The sequence below is a fragment of the Staurois parvus genome, unplaced genomic scaffold, assembly GCF_062004578.1.
Source record: "Staurois parvus isolate SC_StPar_1 unplaced genomic scaffold, SC_StPar_1.0 ptg001608l, whole genome shotgun sequence".
NCBI classification, from domain to species: Eukaryota; Metazoa; Chordata; class Amphibia; order Anura; family Ranidae; genus Staurois; species Staurois parvus.
In genome coordinates, this window is record NW_028319404.1 from 17,948 (window position 1) to 44,466 (window position 26,519).

Sequence of the window (26,519 nt, forward strand, 5' to 3'; positions counted from 1 at the left end):
CCATATGTTTGTTAACATATATATATATGAAAGTGCGGAAACTTTTTGAAGCATCATCCAAATATTGTGTCTCATGTAATTGCAGCAAAATACTAAAAATAAGATTTACAGGAAAGAATGCACCAAAACGTTGTCGCTGAACAATATATTTTCACAAAGTGATTGGAACTAAGCCCCTCTAACACTCACCTTTCCTGACCCTCCCAATAGCCTGAACAATCTATACTCCAAACATTAACTTTACCTGCAACCAAAATGCCAACCCTCCCTGTAACCCTCACACTACTCTCCCTGCAACCCTAACACTAAGCCTTCCAATAACATTAACACTAATCCTTCCAATAACCCTAACACTAACCCTTCCAATAACTCTAACACTAACCCTTCCAATAACCCTAACACTAACCCTTCCAATAACCCTAACACTAACCCTTCCAATAACCCTAACACTAACCCTTCCAATAACCCTAACACTAACCCTTCCAAGAACACTAACACTAACCCTTCCAATAACTCTAACACTAACCCTTCCAATAACCCTAACACTAACCCTTCCAAGAACACTAACACTAACCCTTCCAATAACTCTAACACTAACCCTTCCAAGAACACTAACCCTTCCAATAACCCTAACACTAACCATTCCAAAAACCCTAACACTAACCCTTCCCATAACTCTAACACTAACCCTTCCAATAACCCTAACACTAACCCTTCCAATAATCCTAACACTAACCCTTCCAATAACCCTAACACTAACTCTAACACTAACCCTTCCAATAACCCTAACACTAACCCTTCCAATAACCCGAACACTAACCCTTCTCATAACTCTAACACTAACCCTTCCAAGAACCCGAACACTAACCCTTCTCATAACTCTAACACTAACCCTTTCAATAACCCTAACACTAACCCTTCCAATAATCCTAACACTAACCCTTCCAATAACCCTAACACTAACCCTTCCAATAACCCTAACACTAACCCTAATACTAACCCTTCCAATAACCCTAACACTAACTCTAACACTAACCCTTCCAATAACCCTAACACTAACCCTTCCAATAACCCTAACACTAACCCTTCCAATAACCCTAACACTAACCCTAATACTAACCCTTCCAATAACCCTAACACTAACTCTAACACTAACCCTTCCAATAACCCTAACACTAACCCTTCCAATAACCCTAACACTAACCCTTCCAATAACCCTAACACTAACCCTAATACTAACCCTTCCAATAACCCTAACACTAACTCTAACACTAATCCTTCCAATAACCCTAACACTAACCCTTCCAATAACCCTAAAACTAACCCTTCCAATAACTCTAACACTAACCATTCCACTAACACTAACCATTCCAATAACCCTAACACTACCCCTTCCAAAAACACTAACAGTAACCCTTCAAATAACCCTAACACTAACCCTTCCAATAACCCTAACACTAACCCTTTCTGCAACCGTACACTTACCGTTCCTGTAACCCTCACACTAACCCCACCAAAAACCCTAACAACTGATAACAGAAATAAGAAAACCACCCTGTTACCATTCCCTGTAACCCCCCCAACAAACCTTTCTGTAACTCTCACACTAACTCTCCCTATATTCTTCATTCTCTCAGTAAAGAATATCTAAACCCAACATTTCATATTCCCAATATGTGCCTGCTGTACCATGTACTTGTATGAAAAAGTATGCTGTTGTCTTTGTATTGCTTCCTTTGTGTGAAATCCCTCCTGTTTCTGCCAGTCCCTTTGCTTTCCTAATAAAAACTGACCACGCTAGTAGGAGAGCACAGTGTGGTCAGTTCTCTAGCTGCGCTGAGAATTCCGCCTGCTCTCCTCCAATGATCAGACTTGTCCTGACAAGCCTCCCCTGCACAGGTGGCATCAGTGTGCTGCTGTTTCTCCTCCCCCAGCTCTTCTGTAGCTAAGAACAGAAGGAATGTGATCACTTATGAAAAAAGTGGAAAAAAAAGGTCTTTATAATGTTTTTATTTCTATACACAAACGTTTTGCCTTTCATTTCTATTTTCATTTTCTATTTTGTTTTACAAAGTGAGGGTTTACAATCACTTTAACATTCTCTACATTCTACCACTACTCCACTCAGTGACACTTATACTAACCCTCCCTGCAACACTTACATTAACCCTCCGTGTAACCCTAACACTAATCCTTCCTGTAACCCTCACACTAACCCTCTTTATGACCCTAACACTAACTCTGTAACCAGAACACAAACCCTTCCTGTAATGTCTAATACTAACTTTGATAAAAAGAAGTTGGGCGACCATCAAGTGGCTAATGGTCACACCAATTAGATATAACAGTGCCACGTCCCAGATTTGAAGAATAAATTCAAAGTACAATTATGGGCTTTCTAGGCACATATACTCAGTACCACAGAATATAAAACCATGTATTCCTTTATTCATATAACTTTTCTAAAAGAATATCAGTGATTTCAAAATATACATTGCATTATACATATATTCCCCCCAAATAGTGTTACAAATTCCTGTTATGGACCCTGGGTAGAATTGAAGCGGTCCACTTTCTTCAGAAAGTCTGTAGTTATTGTACTTAGAATTTATTCTTAATACTGTGACCTGCACAATAATCCGCCTCGCAACCCTAATAATATCTTTCTATTTAAGCCTCACACCAACCCTCTCTGTAACTCTCTGTGCCAAAGCCAATCTTTCCGCTTTGAAAGCTGCCAGCACCCAAGTCCAGCGATCTACTTTGGTTTTTTATGAACTGAATTTTTCCTTCATGAACTGATCTATTATCTGCTAAGCTATAGATATTCAGTAATAAGTATCAGCAGTTCATATAACAGCAGGGGTCTGCTAACTAAACTCCTAAAAACCTTCTACAGCTGTAGAAACCTCCTTGCTGGCACTACAAACACCTGATTGACTCTAAAGGATTCCATCACATCCCATATCAGAGCAGAACCTAGACATGACCTACAAGACCTGTCATGCTCTAGCAGCTATTGGCTGGGACTTATTCCTTGACAGTAGGATATATGACAGAATTTAATTTTGCTATGCCAGAATTAAATAATGGCAATCTTTCCAAATACTGTCTTTTCTGGGCAGTTTGATCTCACAGCTTGTCAACTGTCCTTTGTTACGCGACTTAATCCTTCACGGAAACCCTCAGGGGATTTTGTGCCACCTCCATTCACTCCGTTGTCATTAACCCACAGAAGGAGGAATGGTTGAAGGACAACCTAAAAGATGGTGTGCATTTCAGTATAACAAGTCAGCACTTGTCAGGAGACCCTAATAGGAGAAGTTGGCAGTATAACAACCTTAAAGTGAATCTGATATAAAGTATTTTCTAAACATGCAATACTACGAAACAAACCCTCATCCTCTTCTGTACCTATAAGCATTGTAAAAAAATTACAACTGAATTCCCAGGAAAAACATAACTTTCTTCCAACTTGCACTGTGTCGAAAAGAGTTGCCTCTAATAACATTTGACCTGATCATTGCTGTGTAAGGTAAATAGAGGGGATTTTGACATAACTGTAAATTCCGTATCTTGGAGTACAGTACAAGACACAAGGATCAAGTCACAGACTGTGGGTTATATGCCACTACCTTCAGGTGATTGGACACTGGCAAAAGCTTTACTGGGTCCACCCTCAAGAGTCCTCATATAACTCCATGCACTCTGTGAGTCTCCAATTGTGTTAGCAATAGAGAGATCACAGAGAAGAGAGGAGAGGGACCTGTGTCTTGTACTGTACTCTAAGATACAGAATGTATATGTAACACACTGCATTAATACTGTTTGCAGGATGGTAATTAAACACAAGATGGCAGTGTTGTGCGGTTCAGTCATTCAGACTCTATTGAAGCAAAGCCTTGTTGAACTTGAAAGCTGGCAGCGGGACTTCTGCACTCAGACAAGGAGTGAACACGCTACATTTCCCAGAAGAGCTGGCAAAGGGGCGGGAGCGTACAGTATATTTTGAGAAGCCTGGGAACTTTACAGGAAGTAGATAGTGAGAGGCGAAGGAAAGGTGCGTGTGGAGAAGGCCGTGTGGGACTCCAGAGATCTGGGATGGATTGGGCAGTCTTGGGGAGAAGGAAAGAAGGACTGCAGACTGCTGGTATCACTGGCATGCAGGACAGTCAATCATGCAGAATGCAGATCATAGTGCTGTCATCTGAATCAGTTCTTAACGAAGGGACCAAGAGAACACAGGGGCCCCTAACAGAGAGACTACCTTTTATGCTGAAAAGGCTACAAACCGGGTGAGAGGGTTCCATAACCCAGATTATCACAAGTTACAAGTGACTGTGTTAATTTAATTATTAATTTCAGAATACTTTACACCACAGATTATCACACTGAGGCCCACACTGCCTAGCCCCTTCTGGATAAAGAGAAAACAGGTGGCGCACACACCTAGTGCATTATCTAAGGTTTATTGTAAAGAGTAAAAAATAATAAAAACATACTCACAAACGAAGCATGTGTCTAAAAAGCATAGAAAAATGACGATGGCCACAACGGCAGACAAGTTGTCCTCACTGTCAGTGCGGTCAAATGGCTGACGCATTTCGGGGACGAATCCCTTTCCTCAGAGCTAATGACCAGCCTCTGATGCAGATGTGTAATGGATGAAAAGTGGGAGCCTTGCGGGTGATGAAACGCGTCAGCCATTTGACCGCACTGACAGTGAGGGCACCTTGCCTGCCGTTGTGGCCATCGTCATTTTTCTATGCTTTTTAGATACATGCTTCGTTTGTGAGTATGTTTTTATTATTTTTCGCTCTTTACAATAAACCTTGGATAATGGACTAGGTGTGTGCGCCACCTGTTTTCTCTTTATCCAGTGGCTGATTTCCCCATCTGAGGAGGGCTGCACCCCTGAAGCATTTCCTTTGGTTTTCGCTGTCCTGATACCCTTGGCTTCCCTTTTGGCTGTGCATATCCTGAGGCGCTGGAGAGTACATACTATATGCCTAGCCCCTTCTGTATTATGGTCTACTGCTTTAGTGTCTCACTACAGTCCTGAAACCGCAGGACTCTGGCTACAGCACGTTTCCCTGCAGACAGGATTACACTAGTATCTCATTTCAAGCCTCCTCCAGGCTGGCTAAGGTGTTAAAGAGACCTTACCCAGTTTCAACATCAATTAAAGGGGAATCTTTCTGTGACTATACCATCTTGAGGAAATCTTGCTCTTACACAAGGAGGGATCTAAACCTTGGGCACCGACTAGGGCCCCATCAAGCGTGCAGAAGATTTGTCACCATTCTTTAAAGAGGTACAAAAGGGGACAATTTTACTCATAACAAAAGCATTAATCTCAAGAGTTAAACTCAGTTAACGGCAAATGAGAACCCAAAAGTGAGTTAGCCTGACATTTTGATAGTTCACTCCAGCACACTTGGGGAGAGATATCTCAGAAGCTGGAAATGATGTTCAAATTCTGATCCTGCAGGACATTTGGGTTCGATTAAAGTGATACTGTGCCTTATTACTCTGTTGAACCTTTTAGGGTGTTTAATTTTTCTTTTATTCACATCTACTGTCATTCTTGTTGTGTGTGCACTCTTTATACTCTGACCTCAATATAATTAGAATATTTGCTCACCTTAAACTGTGTGTTTATTTTATGGTTCAAAGCCAGGGAGTCCTCCTGGTCAAAGTTTCAGGGTGGTGTCAGCAGGGGCTGTACTTCCAAAGCAGACTCAGGACAGACAGGAAACCCAAAATACTCAGCGGCTCTACATATAGATATGTTAAAATTCCTCTTATCTCTATTGCACAGTAGAGAACACAATAATAGATTCATGGACCATGGGACTTCCCCCCCAAGCAACAATCAAGGGGTGGGCAATAATACAGCTAAACAGCTGCAACAGGTACACAGGAAGAACACAAGAAAGCCATTGGGCCCAAAACAAAATGGTAATAGTAGAGAAAGCTCTCAGTAGAGAGGAGCTTTCAACTAAACAATGATTTAGGAGAAACATGAAAAAGAATTTTGGAGGTGCCTCCATTCTAAGGACAGGTGCAGACTCTAGGTGCTGCTTATGCCCCAGAACTTGATTTTAAGGGGGGTGTGGGCAAAGAAAGGAAAAGAAGCACTCACTCACAAAGGGTAGAGGCCTCGCTTGGATGGGAAAATTACCACTGAAGCAGGTGGGAACAAGGGGAGGAACCCCAAGGGGGGATCCTCTAGAAAGACCTGAGAGAAAGGGGGGCAGGTTTCAATCAAGACATGGCGTAGATCTCATGAAGGTCCCTGCAGCAGTGAATCTCTCTATTAAAAAGAATAGCTTGAGATGGTCATGAGGTCCTGTAGCATTCCCAGTGGGTGACAAAAACATGTTCTATGTAGTAGATGGTTGCACAAGGTGTGCAAAGCATCAAGAGATAGGAAAAGGGTTATAAGATCGACCAGAGACACAGGGTCTGGCCAGTTATTGTATAAAGGCCAACTTTCCTTATTCAGAGTGACAAATGTCTTTCTACAGAAGGTCCTCTTCAGCAGAACATTCATGGATATTTATAATATAATATTAGCTGAGACTAGTATGCACTGCCTTGATAAATGTATCTACAGTAACCAGCATACGGCAAGAGGAGATGAGAAATCCCATGCATCTGTAATCCTCTATTGCCAAGTAAGGGCATTCCCTGCAAGGTACTTATGGAATGGATTATGAGGGTTCAACATGTTCCTTATGAATGATTTGCGGTAACCCAGGTGCTAACTGAATACCAATGCCTGTTTATTTTTGGAGTTGGTCAACACATGGTTTGGCAATTTAATCAGCTTGTGTTGTGGGCAAAAAGTGCAGAAAGTGTGCAGCTAAGAGTCTTGTAAACACATCAGAAACTGGAAAGAATCTTCTGGTTGGGAAAAACAGTTAAGGAAAATCACCAAGAGTGCACGTCTCCTTACACATGTGCCCATGAATTGTTATTGTGCATAGCACTGTGGTATGTCTTGAAGAATAAGGTTTTAGTGCATATTACAGAGCCATCAATCAAGACATGTAAGCCAGGAACTGGTATGTCGGAGGGCACAGGGAAACCTTGTCTTACCTTGTGCATGTCCCTGGTTCTGTCCATGGTCCAGCCTTTGCCTGTCATGGTGGGAATATCTGCAGGGGGGTCTTCAGGGTCTGACCACAACCCTGGAGCTGCATAACACCCGCCGAAGGCAGGATCCAGTGCTACTGTGTCTCATTCAGTTGTGGGGAAGTTGGAGTTTGAGCTATTGAGCTCTGTTAACAGGCATTTTTTTCACACAGCAGAAAAGACTACTATAGTAATCTTGTGAAAAGAAACTTACAAGACTACCTGCTGGTTGAATATTAAAATACAAAATATTAGTATACAATATTTCATATTTGCTGGTCGGGTAAAACATCTAAACCTTTTATTTGCCAGTTCTTAACAGAATAACCATAATTCATATTTTAAAGAAGTATATTTTATACTAAATACATGATATCTTCCATAAGCATGTAAGGATTCACTTTTTTCAGAATGACAAAATGTAAAAAAAAAATAATAATAAATATATATATATATATATATATTTATAAATAAAACATGAGAGATGTAGACTTTCACAGGGCTAGTGAATGCTTCTCACAAGTATCTATTATACTATCAATCTATAGGAACAAATTAAATGGTAACAGTCAAACTCCAGACATCATTTACAAGGCTCTTACACTGACAGCCTTTCATGTCTATTTACTTGAAAAAAAGAAGCACAATTACCAATTACCATTAATTATCTTTTCCAAGTCAACCAAAATGGAATGATTCAGAAGGCAAATGAAAAGAGGAGTTAGGGAAATTAAGAGTTTTCCTTGACTCTAAAATATCAGATGACTGAGACATATGCATGTAATTGTCAGAGTGACACGAAAATCCCATCTGCTTTTGGACTATAGAAAAGATCGGTTTGCAGTGGTTCAGAGGCCAAAGGTCCTTTATAGTTAACACTTGTGTTTAGAGCTAGTCTAGTTTTATGTTGTCACTGATACGTTTGCAAGAATGAGAATGCAAGCTGTAGGGGTGACTAACAAATACACCGAGGCTGATAATTAAAGCTGTTCACCTAGCTAAATAGATGTTAACTTTGCAAAGAGAACGTTAGTGAAAAAAATTAATCTATGTTCATTTGCCATATCCAAATCATGCGCGAAGGTCATATAAAAATATACATTTTTTTCTTTGTACATTATTGAGCTTTCAAAGTGACAACAGCTTCACCTAATTTACTAACATTAATTTTGCAAAGTGAACATTTATTCTGCTAAGAGAACCTCTAATCCTTTACTAAATCAGTATGCCCTAAAACACACTTCAAAGGACTCAAGTTTGCTTGGTAACAAAGATAACCTGAGTTAAAAAATGCTTCTAAAAGCAGGGATCTAAGGTGCATCTCCTGGCTATCAAGTTTCAACTGCTGTCAAGTGTGCATACAGAAAAGCCAAGGAAACCAATTAGATTGGTGAAAACTGTAAGGCATGCATAAAGCCAAAAATGTACTTGAAGGTGGAGTTACACTTTAAGAGAGGAAGGAAGGCACATGCCAGGAGAAGGCAGTACCACTATTTTTGCTGTGCCCCAGTTTTTCTCAATGCCATTAATTATAGAAGTTATAGAATGCCAAGATATCAATTCCTCGTTATCTAAAACTGCAGTGCAGTGAATGTCTAACTAGAGCAGGGTTAATACATTGCCTGCAGACTATAGAGAATATATAATTAAATGTTACTTATTTCCAGGGGAATTTTTTAACATACAAAATGCCTTCGGCTACAATGAGATGATTACAATTTACATGACTTCAAAGAATCAGAAGATCCCGCATGGGCCCTAGACACGGACCAGAATAGACTTCTATATTAAAGAGGTAGAATAAAATGTATAGACTGTATGCATTAATGCATAGGCACACGGTGCTTGTGCACTGCAACAAAATATTAAAATTTTCTCTGTGCAATATTTTATACTAAGTCGTAATGTGATTCTGTACAGGAAAAAAAAAATAGAAATGCCAAACCTACCCATATTTCTCCAGTATGCTACTTCATCCCTTCTATACCTTCTGTACATGGCCATACAAGCTTCCTCACCCTCCATGTGACAAAATTCAAGCCTTGAGATTGGCTGTGTAAGTAGTGAATGCTGTATTGAAGGAGGTGGGAGACTGTCACAGGTCCCCCTTATTCAGAGGTATCAGATTTTTTTAAAAAAAGCAGATAATCAAGGTTCACTGCATATTATCTCTGGCCCTATTAGAAGCTCAATTCCTGTTTGCAGAATACACAGTGGCCCTTCCACCTGTGTATCTATCTGAAGTCCGAGTCCCATCCATATTTTGGAACCTAGGGTCAGATAAGTGAATGAAACAATAGGAAATCAAAACCTATGCCAAGATGTGACATGTGAGTTTATGAGTGCACCATGTAACCATGATGTAAAGACCAAGCAAGGGGATCCACATCATGATAAAACAGAGAACTGACAAAGTTATGTCACATCATCAAACTCACTCACCTACTGGCCCATTCACTTGATAACCGGAGGAAGAGGGATCTCCACTGCTGCTGTAATACCCACCCTCTGGCTGAGTGCTGTGGGTAGGAGTAAAAGAGGACTGGACCTAGAGGAGGACTAAAAGCCTTGGTTTAAACCCAACTAATTATCCCTTTCATGGTAGTAACAGATCTGTATGGGCTAAGGAAAGTGTATTGACTAATGAGCATAATGAAAGTGTTCCCAAAGGACATGGTTTGCTGTGATACACTTTTCTACATCTTGCAGCATCATCTTTCTTTATATCTGTCAGCATTCAGTCACTTGACATCTCAGATCTGTTATGTAAGTTAGTGCTAGAAACTCTGATTGCAGGTCTGAAGGGGGAGCAGATAGCATTATAATGAGCAGCAAGTGTCACTGAGTGCTGGTGCTGCTCCAACAGATGTCTGGATGGTGAAGGTATCCCTGATCAGGGCTACTAGTAAAATACAGTATATCTTATTAGTACTGGCTCAGGTGACTAATTCTCCCCTGGCTCTCAGCCTAGTCCTTCCCTTGACTTGGCCCATTCTTCTGTTCACTAAATGCAGATGATTTGTGGTGAATAAATCAGACTTGCAAAGTGGATTACAGGTCTGAATTAACTGGATCCTGTACAGCAAATTTAGGAGGATTAGGCCACTTATGGCAAAGCAGCAACAATCCCATGTTTGTAAGAATAGGGAATTATGGGAAAGAACTAGAGGTTACAATCATGGTTATTTAGTGGATAATTACCTGCCATTCCTATCAATACTGTGATCGGCTCAGAGATGGATAACATCCTTAAATAAAGGAATGCGCTAAAACCACAAACTATTCCTAATTTAGTGTAGAAACATTAGTGCAAAAGATATATATATCTATTCTCAATTAATATCAAAAAATATCAAAATTATGTGCAAAACAATTTTTTAGTGCATAAGTAATTTAAATAATTAAATCAGTGAATATAAAAATTGTCCAGTTTTGAATTTCTTCAAATGTCCAAACAAATCCTTTTCAAATTCAAGTGCTCTCAAAGAAATTGTGCCAAAATCCACCACCAAAGTAAAGTTGGGTAACTCACCAGAGCTCCATGCTGATCAATCTCTAGATCAGTAAAAAACGCTTTTTGCTCTGGGAGCAGATGCAATAAATCAACTTCTCGGGTGTGATGATCAATAGCTACACAATCATCCATAAGGTAGGTATCCACCACTCAATATATAACGGTTCCAGGAGCATTATATCACTCTCTCTTTTTATATCTCTCCACCGAGGTCATGTTTGGGAATGAAAGAAAAAATCCTGGTGCAGCCAGTTTTTTTTTATAAAAGTATCCAACAATTTAATAAAGATGTACACTCACAAAAAGGGTGTCTTCACCGACACCAGTATAACAGCATAAAACAGCAAATGGTATAACAGTCTCCTGTTCCCCGCACACTCACTACAGCGCTTGTGACTCAATCCTCTCCACAGACGTCGGCATCCAGCAAGCCAAGCCCTACTAGTTTCGTCATGAATGACTGCCCCTTGAAGACGTCATTATGCAGATATTCAGGCTTGCTCCTGAACTGGGCAGTGTGTGTCCATAGACAGACACAGATTGGCTTGCTCCTGCTCTCTGCTCACAGGATTTGATTGACAGCAGCGGGAGCCAATAATTCCCGCTGTTGCTCAATGCTCTTGTGAGAAGAGAAAGTCAAGGGAGCATTCCTGCAGACAGGCGCAGCACTGGATCAATATAGGACTCAGTCAAGTGTTTGGGGGAAGGGTGGCACAGCAAGTGGCAAAGCATTAAGTTAAAAAAAAGTTTTATGTTTTGGAAACTTTAGCTATAATCCTGTATACCCATAGAAAGATGTTTAGGTGTATCTGTTTTGTCTCTTTGGGTAAGATATTTTAAAGTGCTACTTTAATTTAATGCACAAAAAACAAACCAATGCATCACTTTTGCTTATACATTTCAGTTAGGAAAATCTTTCATATTTAAACAGGTATGAATAGATACAAAATGTTGATTCATTATCATATAAGTGAAAAAAAATGAATTTCCGCCATGTTGTTCCACTCTTGAGGCTGCTGTAACCTACATTGTGCATGATTTGCAGGTACAGTCAGTACTTCAGAGGCTTGTAGAGATACAAATCAGGGGCTACAGCTGGTAAGATTTGAAAAAGTGTTCAGGGAAGAATCCTGAAAAAGGATAATTCAAAATGTAACAGAAGGAGTGAAAAATATACAGCAACTATGCTACAGGCGGGAAATTAAAAAAAGGAACGTCTTTTGTGCTAGTTTGCTCAGTAGACATACTTTATTCAATTTGGCTGTTGCTCTCTTCACTGGTAAACCCAGTTTATTCAGAAGGTGACAGATGGCAATGAAAAGGTTACATAGAAGAACAGACGGAATGTTCTGTATCAAGGTAATTTCCTGGGCTCGCTTCCTGGGAGTGCCATGTGATTGCAGCACATCTCCAAGGTTTACCAGGCTATATGAATCTATTATCACCAGCTGTGACAGCTGTTTCTGGGCTATTTGTGTCCTGCTGTTCACAATGTTCTCATAACACAATATAACACGCGTTTGCTCTTTATCCATTTACTTTGAAACAGTACACAGCTCTCTGGCACTACTACTTTTATAGTTATTATTTTCACCCAGCATTTTATGAACTGCTCAAAAATACAGTATGTTACAGTCACATGTCATTACCTCCAACACAAGTGCAGAAGAAACAAGGAAATTCGTTCTTAATTTTGGTGAGTGGGTGGGGAGGAGGCATGCATCTATATAGGCACATTGACCAATTTACAGCTGCATTCAAAATATAGAGCCATTAGTTCCAACTTCCATACAGCTGTAATGACTAGAGTTCTATGGCGTAAGGCTTGGGGATTCCTTGTCCTGTCTTGATAACCCCTAAACCTTATTTCATAGGCTTCCAAGTACCCATATCTAAGCATATCAAGCCTGAAACAGCTGTATACTAACTGGCCTTATAATAACGTGATGTTTCAAGTCCTATCATCAGAAGTTGATGGATAATAAATTATTAAAAAACTGTGAGCACCTATAAGCAGAAAATGTGCTGATTTAGGTATAACCAGCTTCATAGGACAGTAAACAATTACCCATGCTGGCAATGATGCTGTGAACAGGAAGTCGAGATGGTTCACCATATATTCCTCTTCCCTTCTTCTTTTGCTTCTCCTCCTGTTTGAAGATGAAGGCTGAGTTCTCCTCTTTGGTGATGTTGATATAGAAACAGGTGTCGGAGCTGGCCATGATGTGCCGTGGTCCAGGGTTCAGCAGAATACTCTTATTTTCCTCTCTCCTCACGCCTATCAGGCAGACGCCATACCTTCAACACAACATCACCATGTTATTATGGTCACCACGCTTCAGACAGAGACAATTCACAACCTTGGAAAAGTACAAGAACTAAAAACCAAAAATTAATAAATGTCTAAAACGGCCCTTGGGTTATGTGTGTAATAAAATTATTTGCTATTGGAAAAAGTTCACCCCACACAGATATCTCACAGACCAATGTACAATGGGTGGTATTGCATCAGAAGAAGCAGAACGCTAGGAATCCATTTCTCTTTAATGTTCAATTAAAAGACCAACATTTCAGGGATATAAGTTTTTTCTTAGGGTAACATAGAACTTTACCTTTCGAAAGGGGGTTTGTGTGTCCACAAAAGGACAGTTGACTTATTTTTGTCCACTGCTTTTCTTTTGGTAAACGTCATTAAAAATTGGATTCCTGAGACAAACATCAAGCTGTAAGCTAGAGGGTACCGGATTTCTACCTGTGTTGCCACTTATGTACTTAGCTACTCCCATAGATGCTTTTGCAGCTGCGTAGAATTTGACACTCTTTGCATATTTGGTGGCAATGTCCAGTATGGAAAAGCTGTGGACATGAGTTTTCCAGCCTATTGCAGTGCTCATGATAAATGACAAGAGGACAACAACACTTAACCACAACATAGCAAAATTTGATTACATAATGGCCCCCTGGGTGAACCACTTTATACTGCCTAATTATGACCACTGGCTCAGTCATCTATAAGATCACTAAAATTTGTTGGGCTGCCCTCTCCTACAAGCCGTGTTCCCTTCTCCATTCCCATTCCTTCATCAGCTTCTCCTCTTTAATCTGATTTATTTTAAGTTTTTTATTTTTGACATTCTAATTATGCTGAGGAACAGACCACCGATGCATTTTTCCCCACTATTCTGGGGCTCACTGTCTTCCTTCAATGCTCATTCTAATTCCTATATGATTTCACCAATGTCTACTTGGCTTATAGTTCTACCTAGGTATGAGTGTTGTTTTTACATTTTCCTGTAACTTATGAATGAAACATCTGTAGCCTCGGCACTTAAATAGGCAAGGTGCCTTGGTGGACTGTGATATCCTTTAATATCCGTGTGTATGTTCTTTAAAAAATCGCAATAAACATTTTTTAATAAAAAATAAAAAAAAGAATTGCATTCTTGATCTACTGCATTTTCCTTACCATAACCCCTTCACAACTGCAATCTGTAGAATAATACTCTAAGACATACTGACCCATGTTAAGAGAATGTTGATCTCAATTCCATTTCTAATTAGTAATCCAAAGCTAATTCATGATGATCACATGAAGTTTGTTTATAGCTGTCACTACTGTGTCTCTCTCTGTGGAGCAGGTTGTCACTTTACATTAAAGTGTGTTAAAAAATTATTCATGATAAAAGTTTAAAAAAAAAAAGAGTTATATATATATATATATATATATATATATATATATATATACATATACACATTTATTATTAGGTAGCTATATTAGTCACATTCAAACATTTTCATTTAAACAATGCATACTCTTGCTGCTAGATTTGGTCAGGGCATCTAGGCACTACTGACCTCTGGTAATAAAAATGCTTAAACAGTGACACCTAAATGGTCAGTGTCTCTTACTTCTTGTGAGCGTGGAAAGCAGCGTAGGTGAAACTTTTTCCTGCATACTCCATAAAGAACTTGCTGTCTCCCATGCGTATGTGATAGACCTCATTCCCGGAACATCTCCCGTACATCCTTTGCCACTGCTCTGGGGACTGCTGCCCTTCTCTGCAAAGAGAAGCAAGAGGAAATTTAGCTAGAACAAACATTTTCTAAGAATTACTGATTGGGTTTACTATCCAAACTGAGCAGATCCTCCATAATCAAAATTGGCTTTAGGAAGGGTTCCTTCAAGACCTGAAAATTCTTTTAGGGGTTCCTCTGGGCTAAACAGGTTGAGAATGGCTGTATTAGGAGATGAGGACAGACTGAACAGCCTGCTGGGGGTTATACCTTCAAAAAATGGCAAATAAAAAAAAAAAATATTTTGTGGTTTATTCTGACAGGTACATGTGAGAAACTTTAGTAAAGCATAGCATAGCTAAGGCTAAGTTCACATTCTCTGGATCACTGTCAGGTGTTCAACCTGCAGTATCCCGAATTACTTTTTTAGCTGTTTTTTTTTACCAAATGGCAAATTCAACTGGACTCATGCTTGGCCCCATTGACTTAAATGGCTGAATTTGACAGACGGTGGTGACTGTCAACTCAGCATGCAGCCCTAAATTTTCTGTGGCTGCAAAGCATGTGAACAGACCCCTCCATCTCTATTGTATAGTGGTCGTGGTTTTAGGTGGGTGGTGCCACTAAACCTCCTGTTTTTCCAGCCCCACCACATATGTGGAAAAGGCCTAAAATCTGTTTGAAACAGAAAAAAAGATTTATTACCTATAGAAAACTGGCAACTGTCACTTCTCTGATTTGAAGTTGAAATTTCAGGCTTCAACATAACAATCTTCAACATGGTTAATGGAAACCTGTCATGAGATAAACTTTAGGCTACCAATTGCTCACCCTCTCACCTTTGAAAGGACTTCCATACTTTCTGAGTCACTAACCTAGACCAGGCATGCGGCAAGTGAGGTCAGAATAAAGTCAGAACTCCTCATCTATATACTTATTCTGGGTCATAGACAGAGTTCAGCAACTCAGGAGGTCAGCAGTCTCTGCATCATTCTTTCTCTGAGGACAGGTTTCCTTTACACTCATGCATCACACCACTGACCGCCACAAGGCAAGAGTTAAATTACTGCAGCTAAATACCAAAAGCATATCGAAACTTTCCAAGAAATGTTAAACAGTTGCTGAGCAATCTCCCGGTCCATAAAATCCCATCACATGCACGACTGCACACATGTGATTAAGTATTTATGGGCGCTGTAGCAGAAGCGTGAACTCAATTCAGGGTAAAATATTCGGAATGCACATCCTCAGAATTCTAGGTCAGTTGCGGTGGGCTGGCTAGACTGTAAAAGATCATATGGGCTGTGCAGAGATACAGGAAATTAATATCTGCATATGTAATATTTAGAGATCAGTGTATGCAATATTGATCAGGGAGGACTCAAATGCTCATAAATAAACTTTAACTGTATTCCACAAGTGGGTGCCAAGAAGCACAAGTAGAGCGTATCTATATCCAAAAGACAAAAATGTATTATATCACAACTTACCAATTGTTATATGTGGTGACTTGTGGTTTCTTTTTTTAGGTGTTTTTCACCTGGTGATCCGGCCAGTAACTCTTTTACACCTTCTCCTCTTCTATGAAAACAGCATTTTGAGGGTGACAGTGCGGAGCCTGTGTCCACTTCACCAATTCAGCCAAGATTGCAACCTCACTCCCATGTGAGGATCCCGCCACACACACACAGCTCAGGCCTCTGTTTAAAGTATAACTAAAGGCAAAACTTTTTTTTTAGTTTTGGATATAGTGATAGAGAGAGGGATTAAAACACTTGTCAGTTTTTATTGCTGTATGTGCCCCCCCGTTAGGGAGATTCACACTCTCTATTTGTCCTGTTATCATGTACCATTATCATTGAAAGCAAAAAAGAAAGAGTAAAAGAAAACCCCAAATTTTGGGTTTTCCCCAGAAAAGTTATAGAGGGGAAATTGTCCAATGGGGACACTGGGGGTCCCCAAGGAATTCCCTTAATTTGCAAGGATTTCTTCTCACTTCCTGTTTGACTATGGAACAGGAAGTGAAGGGAAATCTCCACACTGGGAAACAGATGGCAAAAAAAATCTGACAGGGGTTATAACCCTCCCTTACTCTATCCAAAATGGAAAAAAAAAGTTTTGCCTGCAGTTCTACTTTAACCCATACCTCCTGGCTAGACACATAATGTCAGTCCTGTGTTTGGGGTACCAGGCACTAGGGAGGGAGCCAGCTCGCTGATGCCTTCAGTACCAGGGTTTCTGTCGCCCATGCCAAGTACCAACTCCCGCTGGCTGGCTGCAGTGGCATTCTCCACCTCTCGCTGGTTGCTCATGGCATTCAATGTTAGCTAAGTCTCCTGCCAACTCCTACAAGCCCTGGTTCATTGGATATGCCATTGCATGCACCCCCTTTTTAATAAGAACCTCACACCAGGCAGATTTGGATTAACTTGCAACTTTTACTGAGAAGCATTCAGTTGATACAGCACACAGCCTCCATCCTCAGGTCTACAGTCTCACCATCCATGCCTTGTCTGTGACTGAAGTCTCCACCCTCCTTCTCTTCTCTCACCTGCCTCTGAGTTAGTACACTGGTGATCTGTGGACTCAGATGTAAGGGGAGCTTTTGTGAGCAGAGACCCCTTACATCAGAGTTCCCCTTTACACCAGAGTCCACAGCAACCTCCCTTACAACAAAGCCCCCACTCTTACATCAGCATTCCCAGAGCACCTTTTACATCAGAGTTCCCCTTTACATTAGAGTCCGCAGAGCTCCCCTTACAGTGTAAGTGGAAATTCTGCAGTAGGGAAAGGGAATCCTAGAAGTCGCACATCACAGCAAAACCCTGTAAGGAAGTGTATGACAGCCTCAGCCTAAGCTGCAGTCAGGCCATGCCCCCAAAAACATTAACTTCACCACCACAGCTTAATCATGGTCCCCATGATTAAGCTCCAGGGTCAGAGGTAACACGCTGGGGGGTGTGACTTCTAGGACTCCTTTCCTTACTGAATGTTTTGAGCTGGGATGAGCTCTGCCCTTGTCGGCACTCTTAGCAGTTTGTCATGTAAGAGGACCTGAGGGAGCCTTGAGCGGCACCAGTTAAATTTTTGTTATGGAAATTCTACAGACTCAGATGTAAGGGGGAACTCGAAGGACTCTGATGTAAGAGGGCTCTGGGAACCCTGATTAAAAGGTAATTCTGGGGAGTCTGATGTAAATGGGGGCTGGGGTTACCAGAGACCCCTTTATATCAGAGCTCCCTTTTACACCAGAGTCTGTGGTGTTCCCCCTTACATCAGGTTTCCCTCCATACATCAGAGTTCTCAGTGTTCCCTCTTAAATTAGGGATCCCAGAGCATCACTTACATCATAGTCCCCAGAGTTCCCCCTTACAGTGTAGTGGAACTCTGCAAGTTCAAATGTAAGGGAAACTCTGCAGATTCAGAAGTAAAGGGGAACTATATGGATTCAGATGTAAAGGAAAACTTTGCTGATGGAGATATAATGGGAAGCTATGCATATTCAGATGTGAAGGGGAACACTGAAGATTCAGATGTAAAGGCGATACTCTGCGGATTCAAGTGTAAAGGGGAGCTATACGGATTCAGATTCAGGGGAAACTCTGAATTCAGATGTAAAGGGGAACTATGCAGATTCAGATGTAAGTGGAAACTCTGCAGATTGAGATGTAAAGGGGAGCTCTGTGGATTCAGATGTAAAGGGGGAACTCTGTGGACTTTGAAGTAAAGGGGGACTCTTCTGATTAAATCCATGTTATCAGAAATGTTATTTAATCACAAAATATATGTTAAGTGTATACTACAAAAAAAAAATTGCCATATGCTTCTAAAGTGTTCAGGTTTGGCTTGAAGAGATGGCAACCCTATTTTTCTATCCAGGCTGCCATCTCATACTTCAGAGCAGTGCAAAGTCCATAGAATCCTTAGTCCTCTTTGGCACCCTAACGGAATACCCCTTTTGGTGAAACGACCTCTCCTAGATAGAGATCACATTCTGTAATGCTCTCCTGCTTGAAAAGCTGCTTCCACTTGTATTTATCGCCACCACAAGGGGCAGAGCCATGAAGATTCAGGAGTTAAGACTTAACCCCTGGCTACCTCCCTAGATAACCCATTGTACAAGGATTTATTAACACAAACAATACAGTACAACAGATGTGCACCCCAAAAGTAGGCACCTGCCTGCAGATCAGCTGTTATTCAATTATGTAAAACCTTTATTCCAAAAGAGAATAAAGAAATGTTGCTGTAACTGCTTAAAAAGTGTGATCTGGATATCTGCTAGTGCATCTAACTCTACCCTCTCCCCAAACTGACAACATTGTTGCCCAAAGGTGTCTGCCTTACTCCTCCATCCAGGGTGGAGGACAGGGAGTGTGTTACTGGCCAGATCACCAGGTGAAAATAAAACCTAAAAAAAGAGAACGAATATAGCTACCACATTTAAAGACTGGAAATCTGAAATATAATAAATTAAATGTTTTGGGTTTAGGTATGCTTTAAAGTGTACCTGTATACATTCACAGACAGGGGCGGACTGACCATTTGGAAACTTGGGCACTGCCCGAGGGCCCGGGGTCAGTAGGGGACCCCATGAGATGCCCCTGGTACCTTTTTCATAGGCTTTTTTGAGTTTGGGCAAGGACACAGGGGCCCCATGATCCCCTATTGCCCGGGGGCCCCATGAGTTGTCAGTCCGCCCCTGTTCACAGATAAGACATACAGCTATTAGATAGGTGCTCGATTTTCTATTCTTTTACTGCCATTAGAAAAATTACACAAATCGCAATCTGGATAAGGAACATATCTTTCTTCTGAATTTTATAAACCAGCCCCAATAGGCATTCACAAGCCACTAAAACTCTAAGCTGAAAATCTCCAGAAGCGAATGGCTATATGAAAGAGACAGATATATGGCTGAGCTATACATGTAAGTGCATGCTTCCTTTACTTTGCATGGCGTTTCCTTGTTGCATTGTTCATAAAGCTCTTACAGTTTGTTCTGTTAATTGTTACCACTCTGACCTTGCAGCACTGTGTTCCTGGGCTCTGTTCCTTCAAGGGCTTTGTCTGTTTTCTTACACAGTTCAAGGTAGGCTAATTGCTTTTGCCTCAAAGCAATGTCTATAATTGTAGAGAAATAATTAATTTGTGAGCTCCATCTGATGCAGGATCTGAAGTTATTATCTCCCATAACTTGTCACTGGTATCATTCAATGAGGATTGGCTGTGCCTGCGCCCAGTGGAGAACAAGGTGAATACACAGAACAATAGTTTGGTTTAGTGTTAGGGCCTAATTTGATGGTTCTGTAAAGGTCTGGGACTATGGGTCTAGTTTATGTTTTAGGGTTAGGGTTAGGTAGTGAAGGACGTATTATGGGGAGATGTTTAAAAGTAAGGGGCAGGTTAAGTGTAAAAGGTATTTCAAGAAATGCGGCAAGAATGGGATAAGGTTCAGTAGGGACAGGCCAGGCTGAGATTCAGTCCATCTATGGGCAGGCTGATTATACCCAAAGTTGGTCCATTGATTGACTTGGGTACAACCAGCATGACAGATTTTTAGCATGTGATTACTGCCAGAGGATATAGCCGCTAGCAATAATCATTGTGTTCTCCCCGGCAGGGACAGCTCCCAGTGCACCCCCCCCCACCCCAGGAGGACAGAATAGCTCTGCTGTACAACACTGACTGTGTTGATGGAGAAATGCAACCCAAGGTTGTAGAAAAAAAAATGGCATAATCTATGGCCTGCCGTAAAGAGTGCCACAGACTAAGGCAGACCGTGCTTACCACGAATATAATATGTAGGACAGCTCTCTTGACCACTGCACCACTCAAAGAAAAAAACGCAAAACTAAAGTAGCTGCCATTCTCAATGGAAATCCCATTAATTAAAAAAAAATCTGTGCATATAGAACAGTGCTGCTCACTAATATCTCCAAGCACCTAATCAATAACTCAATATGGATAGGTGCTTAGGTAAAATTAACCCCCTTATTAGGAAGTGCAAAAAAAATTAATTTACATATAACAAACCCTCCTGTGCCTCTAAAGTTATATATTATATTGCACTTATACTGTATTTATGTGAGTTAGAGGCACAGGAGGGTTTGTTATATGAATATTAGTTTTCTGCACTTCCTTATAAGGGGGATAATTTTAATATACATTTAACCTTTTGAGTTATGGATTAGGTGCTTGGAGATATTACTGAGCAGCGCTGTTCTTTATGCACGGATTATAGCTTAACATACCTCATAAGGACTGATGTGAATGGGTCAACCTGTTCTGCAGAATGTGTGGAAAAAGTCAAGAACAGTACAAATTAGTAATAAAAATGAAACTTACTGCCCCCTGGAGGTGTGAACGAGCAGTGTGATTAGGGTCGAGGTAGCAGGACACACACAGTTCAGTGCCAGCATGGCATATTTAAACTCCTCCTCACATACCACATGATCTGGAAGTAAAGGGCAAAATTATCAGCCACAATAAAATAACTATTATCAATCAATATATCTATCTTAAAATTAGAATAACTCCGGGCTTTGTCCTTACTCAGTTTCTGAGCAAAATACTCAAGTCCGTTACATTCTCCATATTTAAAAAAAAAACCTATTAGGAATGGTGGGAACATCTTATTATAGCTTCAGTATGAGAGTACACCAGGACCTTGCAAATATTTTGGTGATCACACATTCCTCTAAATGATTCTTTCGCACAAGACAAATGATCTACCTTGGTCATGTGACCACCCATAATCACATATCTACTCATGTTTGTGCTGAAGACTGCACTGGACTGACTGGATCAGTCACTGGTCATAGGTGGGTGGTTGTGTGGGTGGGTGGTTGTGGAGATGGGTGTTTGTGTGTGTGTGGGTGGGTGGGGAGATGTCCCTCCAGTCAGTTGTACCCAATAGTGGGTACTGGCGGTAAACCCTGTTAGCGTTTGGGCTGCTGCCTTTCTGGTACGGCCTTAAGGTCGTTTCCACATGTACACTTGTAATAAGAGGAAAGAAGGAGCGCCCGATATCCAAAAGAATGCACTTTTGATGGTAGATTAAGAGGCATTTATTGAGAATAATGACAACTTTGACAAGTTTGATGTACTTGTTGTTATTCTCAATAAATGCCTCTTAATCCACCATCAAAAGTGCATTCTTTTGGACATCGGGCGCTCCTTCTTTCCTTTTAGTCGAAGTGTACATATCAACTCATGGAACAGCAGTTTTGAACATTTGAACTTACCTGCAAACTTGACATGAAATTTGTTCTCAGGCTTCAAAATCTGGACATAGAGAGGACAGTTGGGAGCAAAATCTTTCACGGCCCAGGCTCTCAAGATGGTCTGATGGTCCTAAGAATAAACAGTACAACAAACCCTGAGGTCAGTGTTTCTCAACCTTTTTCCAGCCGAGACACTCTTTTAAACTATGCACAATCTCAAGGCACCCCCTTCTAAAATATAAAAAACAAAACAAATGATTTTACATAATGCAGCAGCATCCGCCCATGTATGACATCAAAATTAGAGGGGATTATTTTTTCAAAGCAAATACACTTTTGCACACTGATACTGATTAGTATTCCAGCATTTATTCTTCCTCGTTTTCTCTTCCGCACGCAGATAACATGACCCCCAGTGCTTACAGAGAGGGACAAGGGAGGGTCAAACAAGAATACTGTGCAGGTGCCCAGTGTTCTCCTTATCAACCAATGATGTCAAGGTTGTTAGGATGCTGACGTCCGGACTGCACAGTTTCAGAGGTTGTAATTGACCCACCTGCTGGTTCGTACACAGTTTGTGGCCAATTTGGGGCACCCTTGAAGAAACCAGAAGACACCCTGTTTGAAAAATTCTGTTTTAGGCTCACCATGCATGTTTCAATCTGACCATACTATCAGACTGATCAAAACTATGTAATATGTGGACCTACCTAAACTATCCAAATAATTTGTATCCAATCAGGCATACCCTTGCACTACATACTTATTGGTAGATCTAAAGAGGATTTACAGTTAGAGTGTGGTGGGCTTCAGATGAACTAGCATAACTAGTAGAACTACATAGCAAATATCTGCTCTAATTTCTGTTCAAACCTGCAAATACCAGATCAGAAATTGTATCTTATTGGTCTTTATATATTACAATGGCAAAAGCTGAATTCAGATATAATTTGCTTTTCAATTCAATTTTCAATGTCAATCAGTTGGTTTTTGGCTACATTACTGAAGTCAGTTTTATTAAATAAATATTATTTAGCTGAAAGCTGAATACAGATTCATAAGGCATATGTATTCATATTTGAATCTTGGTGATCTTTGTATATTACGTCCAGATTAGTGTGGTAATCCATTGTGAAAATTTGCCTTTGTACAAATGGGAGCTTCCTGTAATGAAGACCAATCACTGCTGCTTTAGTCTTGGCTCCACCCCACAAGTAGTTTTTTTTGCAGGCAGCCTGTAGTAGGTGGAGCTATTGAATCCCTCCCACAGCTCTTCTCTGCACATGCTACGTACAGCACAATGATGATGTCAACACTACTTTTACAAGGTAAAACTGTGTTTGCCAAAGCATTTGGAGCGCACAATAAGAATTTATATACTTTGCATCGATTAAGGATTACATTTAGATGAATGTTTTTCTGGAGTTCAGCTTTAAAGTTTAACAAGAGCAAGCTTCTAAGGCTGGTTATGGGTAGATGGTGCAGTTCCAGCACTTCAGCATATACTGGAACTTTAAAAATAAATGATGAACATATATGTTGTATTTTTTTAAAAATAAATGATGAACATATATGCTGTATTTAAAAAAAAATAAATGATGAACATATATGCAGTATTTAAAAAAAATAAATAATGAACATACTGTATATGCTGTATTTAAAAAAAAATATGAACATATATGCAGTATTTGAAAAAAACTAAAATATGAACATACTGTATATGCTGTATTTAAAAAAAAATATGAACATATATGCAGTATTTAAAAAAAAACAAAATTATGAACACACTGTATATGCTGTATTTAAAAAAAAAACTAAATTATGAACATATATGCTGTATTTTTTTATAACTGCCACCTGTATTTTGGCTGGTTTCTCAAAAGTATAGCAAATCAAGATTTGTAGAAAAGACAGACAAAAATCAATACTATCTTTTCAAAGGTATTAAAACTGGGCTGACAGGTCTACGCATAAAAAGCATTTTACAAAGCTTGGTCCGATTTGCTTTAACATGGAAAAAAATCCTTCTTCATTCCCAATGGCATTATTATAAATTCTCAGATCAACAATCTACATTGTATTTTCACAACTGTAAAACAATTCAATATTTGGTATATTTAGGAAAGAATCCAACCACTCTTTGAAACATCCAGTCCTATCTGCTGGAATCAATTCCTCTGGAAGCCTATTCCACATTTTCACATCTCTTCCAGCTGTGAAAATAATGTGCAGGTGGGGGGAAATTCGATTCTTACAGCAGCAGTGCGGTCCACTTCGTTCCGACTACTCAGAATGAAACATGCTTCTGCGTCATCCATCCTGCATTAAAGAACATTATTTCTATGGGGGCTGTAGGTCATCATATTATACATCAAATACAATATACCAAACACTCCACTGATCATATATTCAATAACCAATTTTTAAAATAGCAGCAAGCTGGGAATTTTCAGACAATCTACATACACTGTTTGACTCACAAATGATTGTTACAAAGTTATTCATGCTGATGTGTTTGCCAATGCCATGCCGAAGTGGCATAGTTGTCAGGAAGAAAAAAAATCTAAGATAAATTTGGGGTTCATATAGGAATTTGTTGAACTGAAACGTGAACAAATTGTAGATATTGAATAATTTGAGTGAAGTTGTCTATTAAGGTCCCCCCCCAGCACCACCTTTAGAGTAACCAATGAGCATAAATTATCTCTCTGTTCTCTCCTGCTGTCAGCATGTTCTTTGTCAGCGCATGTTATGCAGCAGAGTCTGGCTGGCTACTACTACTACTGCCTCTCCCTCTTCAAATCTGGGTTCTGCTGTGCCAGGACTGCATTAGGACTGATATCAAGAAGTCAGGCACTTGCAAATGTCTCCTTTAACCACTTGACCTCCAGAGGATTTACCCTCCCTTAATGACCAGGCCTCTTTTTGCTACTCGGCGCTGCACTAATTCAACTGATAATTGCGCGGTCATGCAATGCTGCACCCAAACGAAATTTACGTCCAAATAGAGCTTTCTTTCGGTGGTATTTGATCACCTGTGCGCTTTTTATTTTTCATGCTATGAACAAAAAAAGGCCAAAAATTTTGAAGAAAAACAATATTTTTTACTTTCAGCTATAAAAAATATATAGTAAACTCAAAGTTGGTTATAAATTTAGGCCAAAATGTATTCTGCTACATGTTTTTGGTAAAAAAAATCCCAATAAGTGTATATTGATTGCTTTGTGTGGAAGTTATAGATTCTACAAACTATGGTTTAGATACTGCAATTTACGCCATTTTTTTGCTATACAGCGCTGCGCTAGTTTAACGGACAATTGAGCAGTCATGCAATACGGTACATAAATGAAATTTACATCCTTTTTTTCCCACAAATTGAGCTTTCTTTTGGTGGTATTTGATCGCCTGTGCGGTTTTTATTTTTTGCGCTATAAAACAAAAGGCTGACAATTTTGAGGAAAAAAAACAATATTTTGGACTTTTTGCTATAAAACATGTCCAGTAAAAAAAAATTTAAAAATCAAATTTAGTCATAAATTCTTCCAAAATGCATTCTGCAACGTCTTTGCTAAAAAAAACCCCCAATACGTGTAAATTAATTGGTTTACGTGAAAGTTATAGCGTTTACAAATGGCGGGAAAGATACTGGGATTTTTAGTTTTTTTTTATACTAATAATGGCGGCGATCAGTGACTTATGGTGGTGATCAGCGACTTATGGTGGGACTGCGGCGGACATTCTGACATTGGGGGGTACTGACTTGGGGTCACTGACATCCCCAGTGACACCAATACAATGATCAGTGCAAAAAAAAAAACCACTGACACTGTACTAATGGCACTGGGGAGGAAGGGGTTAACTTTATTTTTCAGGGAAGGGTTATCTGTGTGAGGAGGAGTGTTTTACTAGGGGGCAGGGGTGTGTGCTGGATGGGGACAGGCTGATCGGGAGAGAGAAACTCTTCTGTCCCAATCACCGTGTCCTCGAGCTGTCAGGGAAGTGACAGAAAGCACAGCTATTGCAGCTGTGCTCTCTGTCACTGATTGCCGCCGATCGCCGGGAGATAGCCGGTAAGGACCGGGTGTGACCCGGCGACTGACATCCGCGGCTGTGATTGTCGTGACAGGTAGGGGGCGTGCTTTTGCCTGCCCGTGCTTCCCTGCCGCCGTATTTATACAGTGGCTGGGCGGCATGTGGTTAAAAATACTTTAATGATTTTTATAAAGATTCAAAACTGCAATAATGTATACACTTTATAACTACCTGGAGTTAAAGTGGTATTAAACCCAAAACCAAAATTGTAATATATTGCAGCTTACCAATCATTAGATGTTGCAGCTGCATTTGTTGTCTTTTTAAGGCTTTTTCCCTCTGTTTTCACCTGGTGGCCTGGCCAGTAATACCCATCCTGTGCTAGGGTGCCTACACTCTGGATGAGTGAGCAATACAGACACCTTTGGACAGCAGCATTATTAATCTAGGGCAGTGGTCGGCAAGCCGCGGCTCGCGAGCCAAATGCGGCTCTTTACACGCTTTAATGCGGCTCTTGTGTGCCGGGCGCCCGCTCCCCTCCCTCCTCTCGGGCGGCAGGGACTCTGCAGCGTGATCCAAAAAAAAAAACAGCC

At 40.3% G+C, this 26,519-nt stretch overlaps 2 protein-coding genes across 2 annotated transcripts in view; one reads left to right on the top strand and one right to left on the bottom strand.

The window, feature by feature from the left end:
• The window catches only part of LOC149435113 (potassium channel subfamily T member 1-like), a 97,728-nt gene that overhangs the window by 14,020 nt on the left and 57,189 nt on the right, over nucleotides 1-26,519 (bottom strand). The window contains exons 13-17 of the mRNA XM_089663000.1: nucleotides 24,150-24,213; nucleotides 21,916-22,024; nucleotides 21,017-21,125; nucleotides 14,564-14,713; nucleotides 12,723-12,952 (exon numbers count right to left, since the gene is read on the bottom strand). Coding sequence (XP_089519126.1) covers nucleotides 12,723-12,952; nucleotides 14,564-14,713; nucleotides 21,017-21,125; nucleotides 21,916-22,024; nucleotides 24,150-24,213 — 662 coding nt within the window. The remainder of the gene's footprint in view (nucleotides 1-12,722; nucleotides 12,953-14,563; nucleotides 14,714-21,016; nucleotides 21,126-21,915; nucleotides 22,025-24,149; nucleotides 24,214-26,519) is intronic.
• Nucleotides 118-12,636, top strand: LOC149435114 (uncharacterized). The gene is made up of 3 exons (XM_089662999.1): nucleotides 118-158; nucleotides 311-1,409; nucleotides 12,529-12,636. The coding sequence occupies exons 1-3, from the start codon at nucleotides 118-120 to the stop codon at nucleotides 12,634-12,636; spliced, it is 1,248 nt and encodes a 415-aa protein (XP_089519125.1).

Coding starts and splice junctions, on each gene's coding strand:
- LOC149435114 (XM_089662999.1), top strand. CDS start 118: ATGCACCAAAACGTTGTCGCTGAACAATATATTTTCACAAA. Junction 159..310: donor GAACAATATATTTTCACAAA/GTGATTGGAACT, acceptor CCTAACACTAAG/CCTTCCAATAACATTAACAC. Junction 1,410..12,528: donor CCCTTCCAAAAACACTAACA/GTAACCCTTCAA, acceptor CTTATTTCATAG/GCTTCCAAGTACCCATATCT.